The sequence below is a fragment of the Sorex araneus genome, chromosome 5 (assembly GCF_027595985.1).
Source record: "Sorex araneus isolate mSorAra2 chromosome 5, mSorAra2.pri, whole genome shotgun sequence".
Lineage (NCBI taxonomy): Eukaryota > Metazoa > Chordata > Mammalia > Eulipotyphla > Soricidae > Sorex > Sorex araneus.
In genome coordinates this window covers 119592434-119618337 of record NC_073306.1, presented here as the reverse complement: position 1 = coordinate 119618337, position 25904 = coordinate 119592434, and the positions used below count along the sequence as shown (strand labels likewise).

Below are 25904 nucleotides of genomic sequence, written 5' to 3'. Positions count from 1 at the left end.
CATCTAGGTTTTCTATTTTTTTTTTTGACAAAGGATTTTTAAGGTTTTAAAAATGAATACTTAGCCATTTTATACATAATTCAGATTTTCAGGACAGCAAAACCAATTCCCAGTTTGAACCCCCTGCCTTACCCTATCACCTTCCCTAACGCTTTGCAGTGGGAGTGGCAGCGGGCAGCTCTTAAGAATAACAGGGAAGGGTCTGGAGCGATAGCACAGCGGGTAGGGTGTTTCCAGGTTCGATTCCCAGCATCCCATAAGGTCCCCTGAGCACCGCCAGGGATAATTCCTGAGTGCAGAGCCAGGAGTAACCCCTGTGCAGAGCCAGGTGTGACCCAAAAAGCAAAAAAAAAAAAAAAAAGAATGACAGGGAAGCCAGAGGGGGCTGGGCACCAGGCTGCCCTTCCCCTTTCCCTCAGCCAGACTGCAGACCAGATGCCAGGATGGGGCCGGGATGAGCAGCCCACCAGGGTTGCCACAAATGTGGATGGTGAGGGCAAAGCTGGAAGCCAGCAAGAACCTTGGTGCCCGAGTTCTTAGATCTCCTAGGACAGCTCTTCGCCCCTGACTGGCTTAATTTTAGACTCTCTTGCATGAGAAAAATAAATTACTATTCATTAAGCCGCTCTATTAGGTTTCTATGGCTTGCAGCAGACTTTAATTGATAATCTTGTCCATGCATCTCCTGCCGAGGGTGGTCAGGCAGGCAGTGCCCAGATACTCCTTCTTTCCCCGCAGGCACACGGCGGAACTGTATTTTTCCATCCTTTGAATTAAACATGGGCCTCTTACTGGGGCTAGTTTCCTGGGCAAAATGATCCATGATAGACGGGGTGGAAACTTTAAAAGCCAGTGCTGAGCTCTCTTCTGCCTTTCCTGTCCTATTGATTGTGCCTGGGACAAGACAGTCTCCAGGGCTTGGGCCCCTGGGGTGCCTCTGGAGCAGGACCCCCCACTGACCTTTCAGGATCAAGCAGTGAGAGGGAGGAATAAATCTTCGTGAGTGGATCCCCTTGGGATGTGAGGTTGCTGACAACTGCAGCATAACCTGGAGACCAGTGCCAGTACTCTATTTGGTTATCTCCCTGGGACTAATTCTTAACGGTAGGCATGTTTTAAGTTTTGGAACACCGTCAAGCTGCCCTCCAGTAATGCCAGCTAATCCTCTCTCTGACGTGCCTGCTCGGTGCAACACTGACAGCTGTGTCTGGACAAGCTTTTCCTTCTTTCCTAATCTGACAAGTGGAAAGTTCTTTTTATTTGAAAGGTCTTACTCTCTTTGGGTTGGAGAGATAGTTCAGTGGGGCACTTGCCTTGCACACGGCTGACCCAGATTCGATCCCCGGCATTCCTTAAGACCTCCAGGAATGATCCCTGAGTGTAGAGCCAGAAACAAGCCCCGAGCACTGCCAGGTGTGGCTCAAAACTTAAAAAAAAAAAAATCTTTACCCTTTTTATTTTGTCTTGGGGTTTATCCCTCCTCCCCCCACCCCCCTGTGGTGCTGGTAGCTACTCCTAGCTCTGCTCTGGGGTTGCTCCCGGCAGTGCTCAGGATACTATCTGTCCTCAGGGAACCATATAGTGTCAGGGATCAAACCCAGGCTTCCTCTATGCAAAACATGGGCTTAGCCCTTTGAACTATTTTTTTGGCCTAAATCCTTCGTTCCCTCCCCTCCTTCCTGTTGTTTTGGGGCCTCATCCGGCGACGCTCAGGGCTTCCTCCTGACTCTGCACTCAGGGATCACTCCTGGTGGTGCTCAGGGGACCATATGGAATGCCGAGGTTGAACCCGGATCTGCCTCGTGCAAGGCAAGCGCCCTCCCTGCTGTACTACCACTCCAGCCCCTAAAACCTTACCCCTTCTTAGCAAGAACCTTTCAGATTCAAGACAGATGATTACTGAAGAGGAAGGGGGATGTATAAAACACTTAATAATCCCTATCATATTCCAGGCCTTGTGCTTGATCTTTCATCAATACTCATTCAACAAACGTTTATCAAGCAGGAACTGCAGGTGCTAGAGGAACACAAGCAAGCAGTCTCCTCTTGGAAAATCTTTAACCGCATCTATAGCTGCAGAGAAAAAAATTTCTCATGTGCTCCTCAAATGATTAACTGCTCAAAATGTCTTGATTACCGGTTCTGCTGACGTTCTCAGCAGGAAGCTAATCCCATCCTCCAAGACTCCAGACACCCCCGGCACCCGCTACTGCTCGTGCCCTCTAGTGGTAATAGGAGTGAAATGCAGGCGTCCAGAGCCACGGGTGCCCAGTCTTGGGGCTCAAAATGAGGACAAAGAGCAGTTGGCCGGGCAGGTGCCCTTCCACTCTGCCTAGAGTGGCTGCACCAGGGTTCCAGGCCCAAGAAACAGAACATTGATGGACAACCTTCACACTGACAAATTAGCTTGTCTAAAATACAGTGATTACAATGATCTGCTCTGCTTAGTGCAGTATTTTTTTCTCAGCGTATACTTCAAACACCCTAGCATTAGAACACCATGACAGCGCCCAAGAGAAAGCACAGGGATTAGGGCTCTTGCTTCGAATGCAGCAGACCCCGCTGGATCAGGAAGCTGCCACTGAGCACTTCCCTCGCTGCCCCCACAAAGGAAGCTCCAGGACAGATTTCCAGTGAATGAGAGATTCCGTGGGGCGGGCACTGGCCTTTCTTCATGGGTAAGTAACCAAAATGGAAAATTCATCCCTTAGATCAGACACACACACACACACACACACACACACACACACACACACACACACACACACACACACACGTTCCTTACATTATTTTGTATTTGACAGCTTTGGGTGGGCCTGAGGGTGTGTCATGTCATGAATTCCAGGTCATCCAGCAGCTGCTGCCCTGCACTGGACTTATATTAACAAGGACGGGCTAAAGTCTCTCTTTAGGGACTTTGCAAGGCACGTGGTCGCCCATTTCACGGACGAGGAGAAGGAAGCTAACCCGGCTTCTGTGTCATGCCTCATTTCTGCTGGGCAGGATACAGTCACGGATGCCCCTTCCAGGAAGTTTGTTTTTTTCGGGGGGGTCACACCCAGTTACTCCTGGCTCATGCACTGAGGAATTGCTCCTGGCGGTGCTCGGGGGACCATATGGGATGCTGGGACTCGAACCCGTTCGGCAGCGTGCAAGGCAAATGCCCTACCTGCTGTGCTATTGCTGCATCCCCCCTTCCAGGGAAGTCTTTTTTTTTTCTTTTTTTGCTTTTTTGGGTCACACACCGGGGTTACTCCTGGCTCATGCACTCAGAATTACTCCTGGCGGTGCTCGGGGGACCATATGGGGTGCTGGGAATCGAACCTCGGTCAGCCGCGTGCAAGGCAAACGCCCTACCCGCTGTGCTCTCGCTCCAGCCCCTTCCAGGGAAGTCTTGAACCGCCCCCCCTTCCTCCCCAACCCGAGTCTCTCCTGGCGGTCTGCAAAGAACTTGGGGACACGAGATATTTCGCAGCTTTGGAGCTGATCGCCCCACATTTTCAGGTAAAAGGCATCAAGCTCTCAGGGAAGAAACAGAAGAGACAGATCTGGAAGTGCCTGCGCGCCGGGCCCCGCCCATCTCTGCTCACGTGACCGTCCCCGCGGCTCCAAAGCTGACTCTGCACTCGGCAAGGGCCTCACTCATCTCCCCAACCTCCTGGGGGGTCCTGGGGATCCGAGTCCCCTTTCCTAGAAGCTACATTTTCTAGGCTCCCTTGGGCTGCGGCTCTGGATGTTGCCAAGACTCGCTGGTCACGGCTCCCGGGTCGGTGAGGTTAGGGGGTGGGGTACATCCTGCCACCCTGCCTGATAGCGTGGCCGGAAAGCAGCTTTCTGACTGTGGCAGGAGCAGCCACATCTGGACCCTGACTGGACCCGGCCCAGGATCTGTTTCTTCAGAACCCCCCAAATCCCAGGAGGCAGCAGCCTGCAGCACCCCGTTGCTGTGTTAGCGACACTGCTCGCTTCCCAGTTCAGGGGAAGAAGGAAAAGACAGCCCCGGGGCTGGGACATTAAGTGACTCTCCGGGACAACAGTTATGCTGGAACATTTTACCACGCAGTAAAGGGTGTGTTGCAGTTCACAAATAATAGTGAAATAGTCCAAACGATTTTTTTTTTAATTTTGAGGGGCCTCCCAAGTAATGCTGGTGGTGGTGGGAGGGGAGTGTTGGGGTCACCCCCAGTGACCTCCGACCCAGGCCGAATGCTCAGTGCTGCGGCTCGGCAGAGCAGTGGTACCCAGGCCTGGAGAACCGTTCATCTTCCTGATAGAGCCACGGTGGAGATTTATGATGAAACGGTGCTCTGTACATGGTTATTAATTGAAGCACCATTCCAAGGGGCAAAAGGTCTATAATGTAAATATCTGTCAGTAGGGAATTGGTTAAATATGACACTGATCATAAAAACAAATAAATGAGCTCTCTGTATACTGACAAGAAATGACCTGGAGAACTATTCTTGGGTTTCGTTGTTATTATTGGTGGTGGTGGTGGTTTGGGGGCCACACCCAGCAATCTCAAGGCTTACTCCTGGCTCTGCACTCAGGAATCACACCTAGCAGTGCTCAGGGGACTGTGTGAGATGCTGGAGATCAAACCCTAGTTGGCTGTATGCAAGGTAATCCCCCCCCCCCCACCACAAACACACACGCTTGCTGTACTATTGCTCTGGCCCCAAGAGAAATATTAAAACTGCAAAGTGCAGAACGGTTCATAGTAGGCCACAAGGAAGAGGAGGAGGATGAAGAGGAGAAGGGGGCGGAGGGGAAGAGGAGGGGAGAGGAAGAAGAAGAAGAAGAACTATACACAGGCCTTTGTGTGTAGGTGCAGGGAGAGCTGCTGCAGGGGCCAGAGCTAGTATAGTGGGTGAGGCATTTGCCTCGCACATGGCCAACCTGACCCAGGTTTGATTCTTGGAGCCCCATATGGTCCCAGAACCCCACCAGGAGTGATCCCTGAACCCAGAGCCAAGAGAAAGCCCTGTGTATCACCAGGTGTTCCCCCCACCCCTGACCAAAAAAAAAGGAAAGAAAGAAAGTGCTCCAGAGTATAGTAGGTTGTGGCTCAGAGAACTTACTTTCGTAGGTGAGGATCTGGGTCTGATCACTGGTGCACGTCAAAAAAAAAAAAAAAAAAAAACAGCAGGGCTGGGAGGGTTGATCTGAGCAAGATTGCCTTGCATGCAGGTGACCCAGGTTCAATCCTGGCATCACACATGTCTCTCGAGCACATAGCCAGGAGTAGGCCCTGAGTACCATCAGGCGTTGCCTACCCTGCACCCCCCCACCCACCCGAATGGAGGTTGGAGAGATAGTACAGCAAGTGGGGCATTTACCTTACAGGTGGCCATCTCAGATTCGATCCCTGGCATCCCATAGTGTCCCCTGAGCCCTGCCAGGAGTGATCCCTGAATGCAGAGCCAGGAGAAAGCCCTGAGTACCACTGAGTGTAGTTCCAAGACAAAAGATAAATAAATAAATAAATAAATAAATAAATAAATGGGATTTTGAGCCAGCCTCGGTTGGCTTTTCTGAGCCTCCCCCGTTTCCCTCCGCCTTGTCCTAGTGCCTCCTTCCCTAGTTTACCCCCCTCCCCCCTGCCCCAGTGCCAAGCTTCCTACTGAAGACAGTTCTCCTGCTCTTGTTTTTATTGCCTTGGGCCTTCGTTATTCCCTTCCAGACCTTCTTTCTATCCCATGTCCGAGAGATCATCCTGAGTCTGTCCCTCTCCCTCTGGGGAGAGGAGAGCATGGAGATCAAACCCTAGTTCCCTAGTTGGCTGTATGCAAGGCAATCCCCCCTCCTCTCCTCCCCCCCCCCCACACGATACTCTCCAGATCTGTTCATGTGACAGCAAATCCCATGACTTCCTCTGCCCTTATGGCCCCGAATCTCAAGTTTTCAGCTTGGGGTATGTACCCGGCTCTCCCCTGCCCGGAGAAGCCTGCTACCCTCTGATCACGTTCCTCTCTCTCTCCGCTCATATTTCAAAATGAAAGTGTTTTCCTTTACTATTTATGTCCTTTCTGAAATTCTTTTCTGCAAGGGCAGGTGACAAACCTAGTTACAGAGGCAAAGGCAAGGACTGACGTTTCCTCTCCTGCAAAGAGCAGCTCCCTGGATCCGAGGACTGGGGGGTAGGGGGGATGGGGGGTATTTGTTCCAGCAGCATGTGGAGGGAGCAGAGCTCGGAGCAGTCTGGCAGTCTGGCGGCTGCCGGGCAGGGCTGCTGGGACACGAGCTCCCGTCTGTGCTGGGTGGGTGCCCGTGGCAGACTGTATCAGTACCCACCCCCCCAGGCACTTCCTGGGTGACCAAGGTGGGGAATGGGGAAGGCGGGGACTGCCCTCTTCCCACTTCACATGAGCCACCTGCAATAAATCCCTGGCAACACACACACACACACACACGCACACGCACACGCACACACACGTACGCATGCATGTACGCCAAACGTGTAACTCAAATATGCACCTACATAGAAATACGCATGGGTCCTGCCTCCAGCCCTGTCTCTAATCCCAGAGTGACTTCTCTCCACGTTCATGGGAACCCTTGCAGGGGTGCAGGCCCTGCCTTTCGTGACCTGGAAGCGGAAGTTGTCGCACAGCGCTGGCCAGAGATGGTCTTTCTGGGCACAGGACACCAACAGGCGGCTCTGCCCAGCTGCCCCCTCCCCTCTCACCTTGCAGATAAACATGATGGAGCCTGATTCTCGAAAGTCCGCTGAGATCAGCTGCCCATAGGAGAACTTCTCCAGCTTCCCCATGGACACGAACTGCCAGAGCTTCTCTTCTGGCCACGAGTAAAACAGGTCCATCGCCCTGCGGGGAGTCATCAGGGCCCAAAGGGCTGAGCACGGCACCACCCCAAGCCTGCCCCCAGCCCCCCCACTACGGGGACCCCTCCAAAACTCTGCCCTCCACCGCAGGAGGTGCCAGCGGCCAGCCATGCCAGGAAGGCGGCATGTCCTACTCGGGAGCTGCCCTTGCTCGGACCAGCTCTCTCTCTCTCTCTGGCCAGTGCCCTCTGCAGCCAGGGGCCCCTCTAGGCTATCGTCCCCACCCTGCCCCTGCCATCCAGGCCCTCCCCTGCGTGCCTTCACTCCTGCTCCTCCTCCCCCCAGCAGCTTCGGGAGAAGCCAGTGCCATTCCAAGGAACACCCTGAGTTTCTCAGCAGCCCACCCCTCCATATGTCTGCAGGGGATACACGTCCAAAGGCAGCCCAGGAACCATCCCCCGGTCCAAGGATCTGGATCTCATCTGGGAGATGAAACAGAAGTAGGAGCATGGGAAAAGGAGCCCGCAGGACTGCAGCTGGGGGTGGGGGGCTTCCTATGGCAGCATCTTCAGGACCCCAAGTTCCTCATTTCTCACTTAGAATAAAACACACCCCTCTCGGCCACTCTCCTGACATGTGTTCTATCTCATGTGGAACAAGAAACAAGAAAGCTACTAGCAGTGTGGCAGTGTGGCAGGGTGTGTGTATTTGGGGGCTCTGTTCTGGAGCCCAGGTAGGTCAGGGACGGGACAGTGCAGGCTCTGGCACCCACCACTCTGGGCCTGCTCGGGGAGAGTGCGAGAAAGGACATCAGAGGGTTGGCTGTGAGCTTAGCTATGGCACAGGACAGAGGGCCCAGCACATACATCATACACATCCCCTCACACACACCACAGACACACACACCGCACCCCTCACACACACCACAGACACACACACCGCACCCCCTTTACCACATACCGTGCACACATATCACACCCCACACATATATACAGCAAACCCCACACCTCCAGCTCCACCCACACACATACCCCACCCCACATATCCTGTACAAACACAAGCGCGCGCGCGCACACACATACACACACACACACACACACACACACACACACATACACACACAGAGGAGGAGATGCTGACTGACAGGATATTACCTAAAAAAATCAAACCGATGCTGAGCATCCTTCTGCACTTCCTCATCCAGTTTGTACTCAAAGAAGTCCTCTCTGTCAACCACCAGGAACTCCGCCTCCTCCATGCAGACCACAGTGGCCTTCTTTAAGGACGTGTTGAGTAAGCCCACTTCCTGTGGGGGACAGGGCCCAAGGCAATGAGAGGCCACCCCGGCCCCCTGGCTCGCAGTCCCCTCTACCTCTCCCAGACTGCAGGTACAAGGGGGGCTTCACCCTTTTTCCCCTCTGTGGGGCTACCCCCTTCCCTCCTGATATGCTTCTTCTAGGAAAAAAGGCAACAGACTTGCTCGGCGGAGGCGAGGGACCGGAAGGAGCCATGTACCAGGCTGGGCAGGGCTGCTCTACACCTCGGCTCACCGCCCTTTTCTGCCTGAGAGGGGGAAAATTCTTATTTTGGCTTTCTGGGTCACATCCAGTGATGCTCAGGGCTTACCCCTGGCTGGCACTCAGGAATTACTCCTGGCAGTGCTCGGGGGCCATATAGGATGCCGGGGATTGAACCCGGGTCAGCATCGTGCAAGGCAAACACTCTCCCCACTCTGCTGTCACTGTCCTCTGCCGAAGAAAATTTTTACATAGCCCCATAGAGGGAGATATAAAAAGATCTACAAATCAAACACTGAGAATAAAGTAAAGCAACGTAAAATTTTGTAAGTCTCGTGATTGCATCTGGGGAAGTGCGACCCGCAGTCTGAGAAGCCGGGGCCCAGGGACCCTCCCCCTTAAACACCACATGGAAGGAGCTTGCTGCAGCCATCCCCAGGGCCCACCCCTCTCCCCCCTACAGGGAAGGATCCTGCACAGAGAACAAGGCAGGACTGGGCCTGGGGGCGTCCATCCAGCTCACCCCGGCCCTGGCCCAGGAAGCCTTATCCCACTCTCACCCCAAAACAGTCGCCCTTGCACAGCAGTTTTGGGTGGGGGTCCAGGAAGGCGCTGCTGCCATCCTCATCCTCAGTCACTGCCACTGTGCCCAGGTAGATGAAGTAAAAGCAGTTGGTCTTCTGTCCCTTCCTGATGATCACGCGCCTGCGGCCAAACCTGGGGTAAGACCAGAGCTGGTGACCCGGGAGCAACGGGGCCCAGGCAGGGATCTGCACATGCGTGCTCTTGCATCCGGAGCACGGAAGCACCGCCAAGGCCAGCCAGGACCTGGGGACTGCCTAAACCCATCACATCCCACCTCATGACGAATACTCCGTCCCTTGCCTCCATTACACAGAAGCTTCCCGAGCACAGCGCCTGGTCAGCCGGCAGAGCAGCGTGACAAATGCTGCTAACTGCTTAGCCGTGGCTTTAGAGTCGTGCCAGAATCCAGATCCTCGTTCTGCTCCCAGCTGCATCGCGGGGCAGCGCGGATCCCCTCTCAGAGCCTCAGTCAATAACCTGTGCCTGAGTGAGCCCGGGATAACAGATAATTCCTCCTATTACGCTCCCCCAGAGGTGCGCTGAGCCTACAGGACACGTAGGGAAGAGATGCTCAGACACAGAGCAAACTTGAAATTTCTGTTTGGGTTTGGGCTACACTGAGAGGTGTTTGGGGGCTACTCCTGCTCTGTGCTTCGGACTTGCGGGTATTTCCTGGCAGTGACCGGAAGACCACGTGGTGCCAGGGATCAACCCTGCGTCTCTACCTTACGAGGGGTGCATTAGGCCTGTTGAACAATCACTCATGCCCTTGGGGATTTGTTGGTTTTGGTTTTGGTTTTTGGACCATGCCAGCAGTGCTCAGGGCTTATTCCTGGTTCTGCGCTCAGGGGTCACTCCTGGTGGAGGCATATGCTGTGGTGGGGTCTGGACCTGGACCAGCTACATGCAAGGCAAGTGTCTTACCTGCTCTACTATCTCTTCAGCCCCAAAGAACCACTTTCTTGACTCTCAGAGAACTGACATATCAGTGGTCCATTGATGAGTTATGAGAAGCCAGAAAGAAGAAGCCCCAAGGCTCTGACCTGAGGGTGGGAAGGGAAAGACTGGCATGCCAAGCTGCGGCAGCCCCCGGTCCCATGAGAGGAAAGTCTGGTTGAGGAGATGGATGTGAAGGAAAAGGCAAGAGACAGGCAGGCAGGCGGACAGAACAACGCTGGGTCCTGGTGACACTGAGCAGAGCTGACCTGGAGAAATACCCCAGGACATTCCTATAAACAAACCCTCGATGCATTCCCTGATGTCCTCTGCTCCCCCTTGGCCTGGAAATAATCACCAAACCAGCAGTCTTTTTTTTATCTTTAATTGAATCACCATGAGAAAACTTACAAAGCTTTCAGGTTTAAGTCTCAGTCATACAATGATCAAACACCCATCCCTTCACCAGTGCACATGTTCCACCATCAAGAACCCCAGTATACCTCCATCCCACCTACCCCTCACCTGTGTGGCAGATGATTTTCACTTTCCTCTCTCTTTACTTTGATTACATTCAATATTTCAACAGAAAACTCACTATTATTATTTGGAATTTTCCCCCCAACAATCAGACCTGCCGAAAAGGCATCATTTGATAATTTGTTTTCCATTGCTGAGAATGAAGAGCATATGAGGGTTTGGATCTCTGATATTTTAGTAATTAAGTCCAAAGAAATTTCTGCCAGAACTCGCGTCACTGCAAGCTCGTACCTCTGTCTCATGGGCTCTAAAAGATAGCGGTCACCACGATGCCACCAGCACCGAAAGGAAAGTCCAAGAGAGAAAAACCTGTCCCCTCCTGGGGTTGCATGGGGCCATAGCTTAGTTCACAGTCTAGAGGCATTTCTGAAAGAAGCCACTGGTGCTGAAAGTAGTTAGTGGGCCTCTGGGATCATGGTCTTTTAGGAGCAGAGGAGCCACTCATGTGCGGCTGCTTGGGGTCTCATCTGGGTGGAGAGCGCACTGTTTTGTTTTTTTTTAATTGAAAACAGGTAGTCTTTAACCATAGCTCAAAGTCTTTGCTAAACCCTGTCAAATTCATTATTTATTGTCATTTCCCTGATGGGAAGACTGAGGCTCTGAGAAGTAAGTTGCTTGCCTGAGGTCACTCGAGGCGGATTTGAGGCTTCAATCCAGAGCATACTGTCTCCACGATTCTTTTCCTATGTGACTCTATTCTGCACCTGACCTCCCACCCTCATGGAATGTTCCTTTAAGAAAGAAGGAACTTCCACAACTCAAGTACCTAGGGATAGGTACTTAAGAGGTAGAAGACAAAGAAGCTTACAAAACACTACTTTAAGAAATAAAAGAGGACACAAGAATATGGGAACATATTCCCTGCTCATGGATCAGGGAGATCAGCATTGTCAAAATAGCAATACTCCCCAGAGTATTACAAATTCAGTGCAGTCCCTATAAGGATATCCATGACATTTTTCAAAGAAATAGATCAAACACTCTCGAAATTGATATGGAACCAAACACACACACCCCACCCCTGACAAGTAGCTAACGCAATCCTAGGAGGAAAAAATACAGAAGGTATCACTTCCCCAACTTGAAACTATACTACAAAGCAGTAGTAATTAAAACAGCATGGAACTAGAATAAAGGCAGACCCCTCAGATCAATGAATTAAAATTGTAAAGTCAGAGACAAACCTTCAGGTATATGGTCAGTTAATCTTTGTATAAGGAGCAAAACATAAGAAGTGAAGCAAGGAAAGCCTCTTCAACAAGTGTTGCTGGGAAAACTGGTCAGTCACCTGCAAAAAAAATGAGCTCAGATCTTTTTCTATGTGCCATACAAGTCAAATAAAAATGGATTAAAGACCTAGATATCAGACTTGAATCCATAAGTTGCATAGAGGAAAATATAGACAGAACCCTCCATGACATTGGAGGTAGAAGCATCTTTAAAGATGAAATGCCACTGATCAGCAAGTAGAAACAAAGACAGACAAATAGGACTACATTTAACTCAGAAGCTTCAAAGTATATGAGGACTAGAACACAGAGATAGCCCACAGACTGAGAGAAATTACTTTCCCACCACTCATCCAACAAGGGGTTAATATCCAAGATATACAAAGCACTGGTAAGCTCAACAAGGAAATAAAATCCAACCCTAACCAAAAATGGGGAGAAGAGATGAACAGGCACTTCTTCAAAGAAGAAATACAAATGGCCAAAAAGCACATGAAAAATTTCTCTGTGTCACTATCACCAGGGAAATGCAAATCAAACCAACAATGAGATATCACCTCACACTACAGAGACTGGCACTCATCATAAATAACAAAAACCAGGATTGACAAGGATGTGGGGGGGAAAGGGACTCTTATTCACCACTGGTGGGAATGTCCACTGACCTTTTTTTTTGCTTTTTAGGTCACACCTGGCTCTGCACAGGGGTTACTCCTGGCTCTGCACTCAGGAATCACTCCTGGCAGTACTCAGGGGACGATATGAGATGCTGGGAATCTAACTTGGGTTGGCCTTGCGCGTGCAAGGCAAACACCCTACCCGCTGTGCTATTGCTCCAGCCCCTGACCGAGCCTTTTTAAGAGAAAATATGGACATTCCTCAAAAAACTAGGAATTTAATTCCCAGCAATTCCATTCCTGTTAATAGTCCCAAAGGGCCCCAAAGCACAGGTCAGAAAAGACATTTGCACTCCTATGTTCATTGCAGCACTGTATACAATAACTAAAATATGGAAACAACCCAAATGTCCATGAACAGATGGTCGGATAAAGAAACTATGGTACATTTACACAATGGAATACTACTTAGCCTTAAGAAAGATAAAGTCATGCAATTTTCTGCAATGTGGATGGATCTGGAGAGTATCACATTGAGTGAAATAAGCCAGAGGGAGAGGAACAGACTCAGAAAGATCTCTCATATGCGGGATGGAATGAAACTTCAAATAAAATGGCAATAGAAACAAAGAGCAGAACTGGTCTTCAGTAGGAAGCTTGGCACTGAGGCAGGGGTGAGGGGGATAAGTTAGGAAAGGGAGCAGTAGGATAATGGGGGAGGGGGAAAGTGCCCACCACAGAGGCAGGATGGAGGGTGGGAGGGAAACTGGGGGCACTGGTGGAAGGTAGTGGGCAATAGTGAAGGGGTTAGAATTGGAACAATATACACCTGAAACTCAGTCATAAATATTGTTATAACTTTGTAATTTATTGTGATTCAATACAAGGAAGGAAGGAAAGAAGGAAGAAAAGATGAAAGAAAGGAAAGATGGAAGGAAACAAAGAAGGAAGGGAGGAAGGGAGGGAGGAAGGAAGGAAGGAAGGAAGGAAGGAAGGAAGGAAGGAAGGAAGGAAGGAAGGAAGGAAGGAAGGAAGGAAGGAAGGAAGGAAGGAAAAAGGGACAGAGGAGGGTGGGGTAAAAACAAAGCAGATGCAGAGTACAATTTGATTTCCGATGGCCCAGGTTTGATCCCCAGCATGGCCTCCAAGCATCCCTGAGAGCAGATTCCCAAGTGCCCACTGGGTATAGCCCCAAGCACAGCCCTAACAAACAAAACTAAAGCAAAACAAGCTGGTGTTTCTCTCTGCCTGGGAAAGCCTTGCCTATACCTCTACCTGTCCAATGCACCTGTTCAAACGCCACCTCCCAAGGTCACCCCAGTCAAGGGGCTGCCTCTCCCGACAGGGTTATGACTGCGGCCGGGGTCCTAAGCAGATAATCAAGGATGCTGGAGGTGGTGGGGAATGGACCCTGGTCAGCGACCTCTGTGGTGGCAGCCTTCAGGGCACAAGCCTACAGCTACCTTCCATCCTAGACCCCAAGACAGGATGTGCCTGTGATATTCAGGGCCTGGAAGTCACTGACAGTGTGCCCACATGTTGGCTTCTCTCCTACAAGGTGCCTTATGTCTAGGAGCTGTTCGCACCACAGTCACTTCCGCACTCAAGGAGGTCTTCAGGGAATCACTATTCATTTATTTATTTTTGGTTCTGGGGCTACACCTGGTGGTGGCTAGGGGCTACTCCTAATGCATATTTTGGGGGTTGCTCCTGCTGGTCTTGGGGCTGTGAGATGCCAGGGGTTGAACCTGAGCCTCCCACATTCAAACCCTGTGCTCAAGCCTTCTGAGCTACATTCTGGACCTGGAATCACATTTTCAGCATAGGAAAAATACAGCAGGAGAGCAGCTGATTAAAATAATAAAATTGTGGGGTTGGAGCAATAGCACAGTGGGTAGGGCATTTGCCTTGGAGGCAGCTGACCCAGGTTCGATTCCCAGCATCCCATATGGTCTCCCAAGCACTGCCAGGGGTAATTCCTGAGTGCAGAGCCAGGAGTAACCCCTGTGCATTGCCGGGTGTGACACAAAAAGCAAAATAAAATAAAATAAAATAAAATAATAAAATTGTGGGGAGTGTGTAGCTAGGGAAATAGCTCAAAAGGCTGAGTCACATGTTTCACATGTGGGAGTCCCATGTTCAATCCCCTTTCCCACAAGATCCCCTGAACATTGCTGGGAGTGATTCCTGAGTAATGAGCTGGACAGCAAGCTATCCCAGGCAGAACTGCATGTGGCCTCCAGTTGTCCTAAAATAAATCGCTTTTCTTTACCTTTTTTGATTTGGGGCCATACCTGGAAGTGTTCAGAGCTCATTGCTGGCTCTGCACTCGAAAATCATTCCTGGCAGTGTTCAGGGGACTATACGGGGAGGGGGGGGGCCAGCAATCAAACCTGGGTTAGCCACGTGCGAGGCCAATGTCCTAACATCCTGGTCCCTGGATCACTTTTCTTCCTCCCTTCCTTCATTTCTCTTTGTTTTTGTTTTGTTCTGTTTTGTTTTGTTTTGTTTTGTTTTGTTTGTTTTTTGTTTTTTGTTTTTGGGTCACACCTGGCGATGCACAGGGGTTACTCCTGGCTCTTCACTCAGGAATTACCCCTGGCGGTGCTCAGGGGACCATATGGGATGCTGGGATTCGAACCCAGGTCGGCCACGTGCAAGGCAAACGCCCTACCCGCTGTGCTATCGCTCCAGCCCCGTTTTGTTTTGTTTTTTGGGTCACACCTGGCGATGCTCAGAGGTTACTCCTGGCTCTGCACTCAGGAATCACTTCTGGCGGTGCTCGGAGGACCATATGGGATGCGGAGGATCAAACCCATGGGGGTCCTGTGCAAGGCAAACGCCCTACCTGCTGTGCTATGGCTCTACTCAGGAGGTGGAACTTCATCTCAGGTTCCTCGAAGAAAAGGAAGAGATGGGAGCGGCCGGCTGATTTCCTACCAGAGCCTCTCCACATGAGGCAGCTCCTTCACGCTGGACATCCTATCCAGAAGCGCCAGGGAGGAACCCTGTGGCCTGTGGAAGCCAGAGTCCGCCCCTACCTGCCCCACCCCACCTCGCCCCACCCCGACCTGCTCCCCCAGCCCAGCTCCCGCCCTGCTGTGCCCACTGACCTTTCAAATCGCATGATCTTGGCCAGCAACAGCTGCAGCTTCTCTGAGTAATTGCGGAAGCTGTCCAGGTTCTGCAGGATGCTGCAGAGGGACTGGACCTCTTGGTGCGTCCTCCATGAGGGCTTCTTCATCATGATCCGGATGGCTTTAGGCGGAAAGTGGCCCTGGAGACAAAGGGTGGGAGTGATTCCCAGGGCCTCCACATCTCCCCAGGGGAGGCCCCTGGGAGCCCGCCTTCCGTTATCCCTCTCAGGGGACATGGTGGTCACACCCACTCAAGGCACCTGCCTACGCACACCATCTCATAGCCCCAAGCACAGTCCAGCGGACCCCCCATTCCACAGATGAAGACAAGAGGCGGGCCCATGCGCTCAGGCTGCCTCCCCCCCCACCTCCTCCTCGGCTCTTCTTGGCCTGTCCTTGGGCAGGTCCTGCTGCCCACCCGGTGATTCCTCCTGGCGTGGATGCAGGAAGAAAATCCCCCAGCAGTCATACCTCCTCTGCAAGGAAGTCCATGGTATCAAAGTGGATCCGGCCTTCCTTCTTTTTCTGAAATAAAGTTGGGGGCAGGTTAGAGAGTCAGCAAGGCTGTACCTCAAGTTTTATGTTTTTGTTTTGGGGCATACCTGGTGATGCTCTGGGTTTACTCCTGGCTCTGCACTCAGAAATCACTACTGGTGGGCTCGGGGGACCATATGGAATGCTGGGGATCAAACCCAGGTCGGCGGCGTGAGAGGCAAATGCCACTTATTAAACGCTCTTAAGATCTCCGCGGGCTTTATTGTTGTTTTTTTTTCTTTTTGGGTCACACCCAGCGATGCACTCCTGGCTCTGCACTCAGGAACCACCCCTGTCGTGCTCAGGGGACCATATGGGTTGCTGGGAATCGAACCCGGGTCAGCCGCGTGCAAGGCAAACGCCCTACCCGCTGTGCTATTGCCCCAGCCCCCCTCCGCAGACTTTGATACTTACATCCCAGAAAGAGAAGACAGGCTGATTTCGCTGTGTAGTCTCAATGATCTGGTATTCCCGAAACCCCCCCAGGCCTTGGCGGAACATTTTACACACTCGGATCATGATGATGACATCTGTGACGAGCTGGTACAGGCCCTGGGGAGATGAAACAAAAATCAGTGGGATGCATCTGCTCTCTGGAGCCTACAATACTCAGGAGAGGGGGGCAAGTGGAACACAGTGGATGGACACGGAGATAAAAGGTGACAGAAGGCAAGGCTGGCTTCCCAGCTCAGGAAAGTTGCTGGTGCCCTTGAAATTGGCTGGAAACTGGCAACTGTTACAGAAGTTGGCAACTACTGCTTCTGCATGTTGTCCAGAACTACCACTAGTCTAATGCCATGCCTGAAATATACAGGGCTTAGGGACAGTGAGGAGTCTGGAGAGATACCAGGGCCTCAACCTGGAGCTCTGCTGAGGCAGGCGGAGGTCACAGTGTGGGCTGGGATGGCAGGGAGGAGCCAAGCCCTGGGAAAGGTTCCTGGCCTCCTCCTGGCCTCTAGACACATGCCCGGTCCTTGCACATGGCCAAAAGGAACGTGGAGAAAGGGTAATCAGTGTTCTACGTGCCAAGCAAACCCGGATAAGGAAGCAGCTCAATGTCAAAGGACAACAATCCACCAGGCATGGACTCAATTTCTTCAAAATGTCCGTTTTTGAGGGACATGTTTGGAGTGGGACAATGGTGGGGAGGAGTGGAGTGTCTGATGTGGGGTGTGGTGTTTGGGGTGTTGTATGCATGAAATCCTATCATCAATGGCATTGTCAATCATGGTGCCTAAATGTTTAAAGATTAAACATTTCTTTTTTTTTGCTTTTTGGGTCACACCCAGCAATGCACAGGGGTCACTCCTGGCTCATGCACTCAGGAATCACCCCTGGCGGTGCTCAGGGGACCATATGGGATGCTGGGATTTGAACCTGGGTGGGCCTCGTGCAAGGCAAACGCCCTACCCGCTGTGTTATCACTCCAGCCCCAAGATTAAACATTTCTTAAAGAAATGGCGTGTTTCTTGAGGAAACAGCAAGGTGTGTGGTGCTAGAGCAGTAGGCATTTACCTTGCACACGGCGACCACGTTTGATCCCTGGCACCTCATATAGTTCCCAAACACCACCAGAAGTAACTCCTGAGTGTAGAGCCAGGAGGAATTCCTGACCTTTCATTCCCTGTTGTGGCCCCCGCCCCTCCCCACCCAAAAAGCAATGTGTGTAGCTATTTCTAGAATGAGATTCAAAAGACATTCAAACAAATGCAAACTATAAACTTTGCTTGCATTCTGATTCATATTGAGAAGTTGAAAAGATACGTAGGGACAGATACAAAGATTGAGTATGACCAGCTATTATATTTTAAAATAAGAATTATTTTTATGCTATAATAATAATGTGGTTAATATTTTATTTATTTATTTTTTAAGTATTATAAGGCGTGCAGGAGGAACCCCTGGGAACAGAGTGAGGAATTATCCCTGAGAACTGTGGGGTGAGGCCCCCCAAACTGAAAACCTTATATGTGCCAATACAAAAAGCCAAAATGACAAAATACTGATTGTTAGATCTAAGGGATATCATGTCACATGTTTCAGTTTTTATGTATGAAATTTTTTATAATGCAAAACCAACCTTTAAGAATTCAATGATCTAAGAACAGATGTTGGATTGAAACCCAATCATGAACAACTTTGTAAGTGTATAATTCACTGTGGTTCAATGAAAAGAAAAAAAAATAATTCAATTCTGGGGCAGGTAGCTAGCTCAGTGGGCTGAAGGAAGCCTCTATGTGCAGGAAGCCCAGGGGTGTCCCCAGCTCTGCTCGGTTCCCCAGGCTCCCCCAGGAGCAACCCCCGAGCACTGAGCAGGGAGCTGCCCCTCAGCACTGCTGGGAATGACTCAAAAACAAATAAAAATTCTGGTTATCAAAAATGAAGAGACAAACTGGAAACTGGAGGGACATATCTGTCATGAACAGATTCAATGTAGATTGCTAAACAGAATGACAAAGATTATCCAGAATTTATTTATTTTTTTTGGGGGGGGTCATACCCGGTGATGTACAGGGGTTACTCCTGGCTCTTGCACTCAGGAATTACTCCTGGCGGTGCTCGGGGGACCATAAGGGATGCTGGGAATCGAACCTGGGTCGGCTGTGTGCAAGGCGTTTGTGCTGTCACTGCGTGCAACCCGCGTGCAACCCGCTGTGCTATCACTCCAGCCCCCAGAATTTCTTAATAAAACAAAATTCTAAAATCAAAAGAGCACCACAGAAAAATAAGCAAAAGTATATGATAGGTAATCCAGAGGGAAAACAGAAATCCTTAGAGCGAATGAGAAAATGCCTGATTGCTAAAGATGACAGGAAAAGTAAGGAACAGACACTGTTTTATACTTACCTGACTGGGAAAATTGAGAATACCGCACAACATATTAGCAAGGGATTTGGAAAAAATCGAAAGGGGCTAAAGATAGCCCTGGTGGCCCTGGTGGCTCTGGTGGCCCTGGTGGCCCTGGCCTGCACAGGCTGGAAGCAGCACCGCCTCCTTGGGCACAACACTGATCTGTCAGCGTGGTTGGCCAAGGATCCTTCGAGTGAACCCGAGTCTCCTGAGCACTGCTTGGGAGGCAAAAAAAAAAGTCTGGTTTTTGTTTTGGGGCCACACCCAGCAGTGCTCAGGGTTTATTCCTGGCTCTGCACTCAGGAATCACCTCTGGTGGTGCTCAGGGAACCCTCTGGGATGACAGGGATCACACCTGCATCCGCTGTGTAAGAGCAAGCGCCCTACTCACTGTGCTATCATTTCTGTCCCAATTTTCTTTCTCAAAGCAGAGGATGTTTATTGCATTCAAGGACTTATATGTGCTGTGTATGTACTTTAGAGAGACCCACATGCTCACAGAGATGCCGTGGAGATGAGCCCAGCACACCCTAGCTGTGACAAGGTGAGAACAGCTGGAAGAATGGGTGTTGGAATAGCCAGGGACTGCCACAGGGTTGAACAGGCTAGAGAGGATGCATGCCCAAGGTGAGAGCTAACCCATCGCCACAACTGTACCATGTGTTATACTTTGAGTCTGGGAAGTGTTGGGGATCAAACCCAGAACCTCATGTATGCCAGGTATGCGCAGTATCTCTGATTCCCAGTCTTCCCTTTTTTTTAAAAAAAAAAAAAAGTGTGCCATGGGTCAAAGAGATAGTACAGAAGACAGGATGCTTGTCTTGCACATTGCCCACCCTGATTAGACCCCCACATCCCCATACAATCCCCTGAGCCCAGTCAGCACTCTGAGTGCAGAGCCAGGAATAAGCCCTGAGCCACAGCTGGGAGTGGCCCTAAAATTGAGAAGAATAAAATATAGTGCCATATACTATAGTTTCTTATTGATATATGAAATATATATAAAATAAATATTTGAAGTACAAATAGGAAGGATATAGGACTGGAGTGATAGTACAGCTGGTAGGGCATTTGCCTTGCACATGGCCGACCCGTGTTCAATCCCCAGCATCCTATATGGTCCCCTGAGCACTGCCAGGAGTAATTCCTGAGTGCAGAGCTAGGAGTAACCCCTGAGTATGAGCATCGATGGGTGTTACCCAAAAAGCAAAAACAACAACAACAACAACAACAATGAAAAAAACAAAAATTTTTTCATCGAGACAGATAATACAGAAGTCAAGGCACTTGACTTGCATGCTGTTGAGCCCAGTGTGATCCCTGGCATTGTATATCGTCCCGAGTACTGCCTGTGGTTACTATTGAACACTGAGCTAGGAACAGCCCCTGGGCACTGCCAGTGTGGCCTCAAACAGCCCTCCTGCCCCAAATAAAGGGGACCATATGCGGTGTTGGGGGTCCAACCCAGGTACGTCTTACGCAAGGCAAGCACTCTCGCTGCTGTACCATCTCTCTGGCCCTAGAAAGGCTTTAACAAAATTAATATTGAATACAATTTTCACAGCAAGCTACCGAGAGTATCGCGCCCGCATGGCAGGGCCTGGCAAGCTCTCCGTGCCATATTCAATATGCCAAAAACAGTAACAACAAGTCTCACAATGGAGACGTTACTGGTGCCCGCTTGAGCAAATCAATGAACAGAGGAATGACAGTGCTATAGTGCTACAATTTACTATTGTCAGGAACTAACCTAAGCCCTTTGTATGGATCAGCTTATTTCCAAGTCAACACCTCCTCTGGGCAGGAGCTACTATCTCATCTGCACCCTCGACAGAGGAAGAAACAGGCACAGCAGCTCCGGCCACTTTCCTAAAGCTAAAAGCATCCCCCGCTCAGAGGAGACAGGGATTTGCTCCTGGAAAGTTGCCAGAGCCCAGAGTTCAGCCACGTATTCTCCCACTGCTGCCAGACCTGGTCCCCTCGGTCTCAAAACAGCAGCAAGTGGGGGACAAGCAGGACACACAGGTTGAGCAGAGCCTGGGACTTGTCCAGTGTCAAGGAGGTAATAGATCATGGGGCAAGGGTCAGGAGCCTAGTTTGAAGTCTCTCCTGCGCTGAGCTCAAAGGTTCAGGCGGGTACTGGAGCCATAGCTACAGCGTTAGGGTGTTTGCCTTGCTTGTGGCCTTTCTGAATTCGATCTCCGGCACCTCATATGGTTGCCCCCGCCCCCCCAGCACTGCCAGGAGTAATTCCTGAGTGCAGAGCCAAGAATAACCCCTGAGCATTGCCAGGTGTGGCCCAACACCCCAAACCAAAAGTTCAGGGGCTCACATTCACCCTCCCACACTCGCCCCTCCCTCCCTCCTGGGTCTCTTGCTCCTCACCCGTTTTGCCTTCCTGAGCTTCCAGGAATGAATCAGCCTATGTCTCCATGTGGTTGCTGAAGTGGTCAAAGGCCAAATAATCGCTTTGTTTTTCAGGGACATGACAACAAATCCTTGCCCCCTGAGAATCCAATTATACGGGAAAACAAATAGATTCCTTCTGTGGCAAGATAAGAGTTTCTCTCTCCTCACTCCACATGCCAACAATGGCTCACATCCTCACCTTGGAGAAAATCTGCTCTCAGAACCTCCTATGACACAATGGAGGATTCTAGAAAGGAAAAAAAAAAAGCTGACAGGGTCTGGGAAACTGGTCAACGGTGAAAGCACCTGCCTTCAAGCATGAGGGTGCCGGGCTGGGGCCTGGGTGCTGCCTACATATGTCACACAGGATCCTACAGCTCTGTTTGCCCTCCATACCGTCAACCCTGATTCAGTGCCCAGTACTGCACTGGGGCTACCAGGACTAAGCACCGAACCACAGAACCCATTAGCCCTGGGCACCTGTGAGTGTGGCTCCAAAGGCTCAGTGACTGTTATTCCAAGACATCACCCCAGTCTTGGTGGTGGAAGAACCATCTCAGAGCTGTCTGGTTCAACTAGCTGTTTAGGCTTAATAATCAGCTGGTTAATGATAAATGCCCCACGATGCTCCTCTTAGTCTCAGTGCACTCCTTCTCTGTCTTAGAAATAGCATTGCTCGTAGGTTCATACCTGCATCTGATCTTTTTGCTTTGCTTTTGCTTTGTTTGGGACCACACCCAGTGGTGTTCAGGACTTACTCTCAGCTCAGCGCTTGGAGATTGCTCCTGGCAGTGCTCAGGAGACTATATGCTGTTGGGGTTCCAAACCTGGGGTTAGCCTGCTCTCCCCGTCACTGCACTCTTTGCCCAGCTCTGCATTCTGATTATTTTTGTTTGATCTGAGTTTAGGTTTGGGGTTTATGTCTGGCAGTAGTTGGAGGCTCTTTTTGGCTCTGCATCTGGGTTCTGGCAGTAATCAAGGTTCCAGGGTTCCACCCAAGTTTCCTGCATGCAAAGCCTGCACTCACCCAAACATCTTTCAGGCCCCTGCCGTGGATTCTTGAGTCTCTAATAAACTAAGTATGCTAATAAACTACTTTCTATACTTTATTTTTTGGTGGGGGGCACACCTGGTGGTGTTCAGGGTTCTGCACTGAACACTCGGATCACTCCTGACAGAGCTCTGGGGACCTTTCTCAGCACTGGGGACCAAACCTAGTCAGGCACATGTAAGATGAGCAAGCACCTTACACTCTGTTCTCTCTCTGATCCTTTCTGTACATTCTCGGACTCTCTCTCATCTTTGTGGCAAAATCAAGACTGAACAATCAGGAGAAGGTTAACAGCTTTAGTCCCAACTAGGCTTCTTCTAAAACAGAAGTTGTACAACAGATGTTTATAGAACCTGACTATGTAAAAAGCATAAATGTATAAGCAAGCACAAAGGTCAAAAGTCATGGTTTCCATTTATATGGGTTCACAAATATGGTGGGGGAGAAAAACGCTTTCTGCAGTCATCAGAAAAAAGTGGCACATAATGGGGCTGGAGCGATAGTATAGTGGGTAGGGCATTTGCCTTGCACGTGGCCAACCTGGGTTTGATCCTCGGCATCCCATATGGTCCCCTGAGAACCACCAGGAGTAACCCCTGAGCATCACTGGGTGTGACCCAAAAAGACAAAAAAAGAAAGAAGGAAGGAAAGAGAGAGAGAGAGAGAGAGAGAGAGAAGAGAAAGAAAAAAGCAGAAAGAAAGAAGGAAAGAAAGGAAGAAAGGAAGAAAGAAAGAAAGAAAGAAAGAAAGAAAGAAAGAAAGAAAGAAAGAAAGAAAGAAAGAAAGAAAGAAAGAAAGAAAGAAAGAAAGAAAGAAAGAAAGAAAGAAAGAAAAAGGAAGGGAGGAAGGAAGGAAGGAAGGAAGGAAGGAAGGAAGGAAGGAAGGAAGGAAGGAAGGAAGGAAGGAAGGAAGGAAGGAAGGAAGGAAGAGAGAAAGAGAAAGAAAGAGAGAAAGAAAGGTAAGGGAGGTGGGGAAGTTGTTTTTGGGGGTGAGTGGGTGTGGGGAATGGCACACCTGGCTGTGCTTTCTCTTGGTTCCTATGTTCAGGGATCAGTCCTGGCAGAGCTCAGGGAGTGTGCCCGGGATTGAAACCAGTTCAGGGTTCAATCAAGGCAAGTGCCTTATCCACTGTACTATCTCTCTGGCCCTGGGAATTTCTCTTTTAATTAGAAGAGCGGGGAGGGAGCTAGCTCAGCGGCAGAGCCCATGACTAGCACGTGCAAGGCCCTGAGTTGGGTACCAGCACATGAACCCCCAACACTGCAGGGTATAGCCCCAGTGATCCCCAGGAGGAGACTACTGTGCCCGATTACTGAACCTGCAGATCCCACCATGGGAGTGAGCATCGTTGGGACTGATCTGAACAGCAGGCCCTGTTCGGGGGAGTTTCAGATGTGGCTGGCACAGGAGATGCCCGGGAGCCCTTGACAGAAGGGAGGCTGAACTGGGAGAGGCCACAAATCAGTCACCCAGAGGCCAAACTGAGTTCATATAGTCTGTTTTACTTGACATGCATAGCGCTTGGGTTGCAATATTGAATAATACATTGAATAAAATATTGAAAACTATTTTCAGGGACCAGAGAAATAGTACAGTGTGTACAGAGCTTGCCTTACCCGTGGCCGACCCTGGTCAGATCCCCAGCACTGAATATGATCCCCCAAGCACCGCCAGGACTGATCCCTGAGCTCCACCAGGCGGGGTCCAAAACCAGAAAAAAAAAACAATTGCTTTGAATGTGCTGCCTCTCCTTCGCCCTTTCCTTCGTGGCTGCTGGGTGAGGTGATTCAAAGGTAGTTCATAAAGGCTCTCGGGGTATTCCCAGCACCCACTGGTGATCACCACTCACCATCCACAAGTAGAGGTGGCACAAACAGTCCTTACAGGGTTCCAGGGTTCCAAGGCCTGTGCACTGCAGCACAGAGAGCAGATGTGCATCCAGATGACACTGGGGAACACATTGCTGCTCTTTACCTTTTAAGTCCATGACAACAGAAGTACACCATATGAGGGTTATGCAATCAAAGGTTATATGCCAATTTGGGGACTGAAAAAACTGTGTGGCGATCATGTGGTAACATATGGCAAGGCCTGGCTCGGAGCTTCCCTGGTGCCATTGGCACCAAGGAGAAGCAGACGTGTAACTCACCAAGAAATGAGACAGAAAAAAAAAAAAAAAGAAATGAGACAGACATATGCCAACTTCACTACCCTGGAGAGACCAGAAGCAGCAAAGACTAGACTCCACACACAAACCCAAGTCACAAACTGTTTCCCCACATACCGGAAAGTTCTTGCAGGCTGACATTTTGCCCCAAGCCCTTCTCTATGCGTAACTAAAACATATGGACCCAGGAAGAATTTAGAGCATTTAAGGGGAAGTGATAGTCAAAAATAAATAGTCCCAGGATCTGGGGATTGGCTAAGAGGTAGAGCACATGCTTCGTTCACACAAGGTCCTGAGTATATCCCCAGTACCCAAGCAAGCAAATAAAACCAACCCCAAAGTCAAAATTAATAGCGCTAGACCTATATAAATACATTTTGACCCCCTTTTAAAAAAGATTAGAAAGGGCTGCAGGGAAATTTAAAAAAAAAATAAAAGATGAAAGGCTTTCACTGGGAAAAATTTTTTTTTAATTAACACAAAACAGATGATAATCATGAACAACAGAGAACTCAAAGGACTTAATGAAATTTAAAATGAGATCAAAGCAAAGATGCCATAGCTCAAAGAAGAGATGATAAAACAGCTGGAGGAGACAGCACTGGTGTAGCTCAGGAAAGAAGTTTTGTTTTTTGTTCTTTTTTTTTTTCTTTTTGGGTCACACCCGGCAATGCACAGGGGTTTCTTCCTGGCTCTGCACTCAGGAATCACCCCTGGCAGTGCTCAGGGGACTATATGGGATGCTGGGAATCGAACCCAGGTCAACCGCGTGCAAGGCAAACGCCCTCCGCAGTGCTATTGCTCCAGCACCCAGGAAAGAAGTTTTTTTTTTTTTTTCCTTTTTGGATCACACCTGGCAATGCACAGGGGTTACTCCTGGCTCTGCGCTCAGGAATCACCCCTGGCGGTGCTCAGAGAACCATGTGGGATGCTGGGAATTGAACCCGGGTCGGCCGCATGCAGGGCAAACGCCCTACCCATTGTGCTATTGCTCCAGCCCCAGAAGTTTTGGGTTTTTTTTTTTAATCTTATAAAGTATGGGGGGGAATTGTCTGCCATAGAGGCAGGGGGAGGGTTGAGATGGGGGGATACTGGGGATATGGGTGGTGGAAAATGTGCACTGGTGGATGGATGGGTGGTCAATCATTGTATGACTGAACTAAAAAAATGAAAGTTTTAAAAAATCATTAAAAACATCTTATATGTTAGGGTCATTTCAGAAAAAACAAAACAGCAGCTAGGCTGGAAGGGTCCTACCAGGGTCATAGGGCAATCCTAGGGCTAGAAAAATAGGAAGCTAGCCTTACTAGCTGAGATAGGGATGCCAGAAGGAAAAGAAGACACTGGAGATGAGTAGTTAAAAAGGAACCAGGAAACAATACAGCCAACAAGGCTGGAGATTTAGAGAGAGATGTGAGGTACCAAATGCAGGGGTTTCTGCATCATCGTGTCAATTGCTGACAGGCCTGGGGGCTGGAGTGCATGCCTTACATATGGAATGCCTAGGTTCAATCCCCCATACCATATGGTTCCCCCCAAGCACTTCTG

General features: G+C 50.0%; 1 protein-coding gene across 1 annotated transcript in view; it reads right to left on the bottom strand.

Annotated features, from left to right (window-relative positions):
• CNBD2 (cyclic nucleotide binding domain containing 2) overlaps positions 1-25904 on the bottom strand; it is a 63745-nt gene that overhangs the window by 23068 nt on the left and 14773 nt on the right. The window contains exons 4-9 of the mRNA XM_055137632.1: positions 16294-16431; positions 15817-15870; positions 15322-15485; positions 8862-9018; positions 7939-8090; positions 6689-6827 (exon numbers count right to left, since the gene is read on the bottom strand). Coding sequence (XP_054993607.1) covers positions 6689-6827; positions 7939-8090; positions 8862-9018; positions 15322-15485; positions 15817-15870; positions 16294-16431 — 804 coding nt within the window. The remainder of the gene's footprint in view (positions 1-6688; positions 6828-7938; positions 8091-8861; positions 9019-15321; positions 15486-15816; positions 15871-16293; positions 16432-25904) is intronic.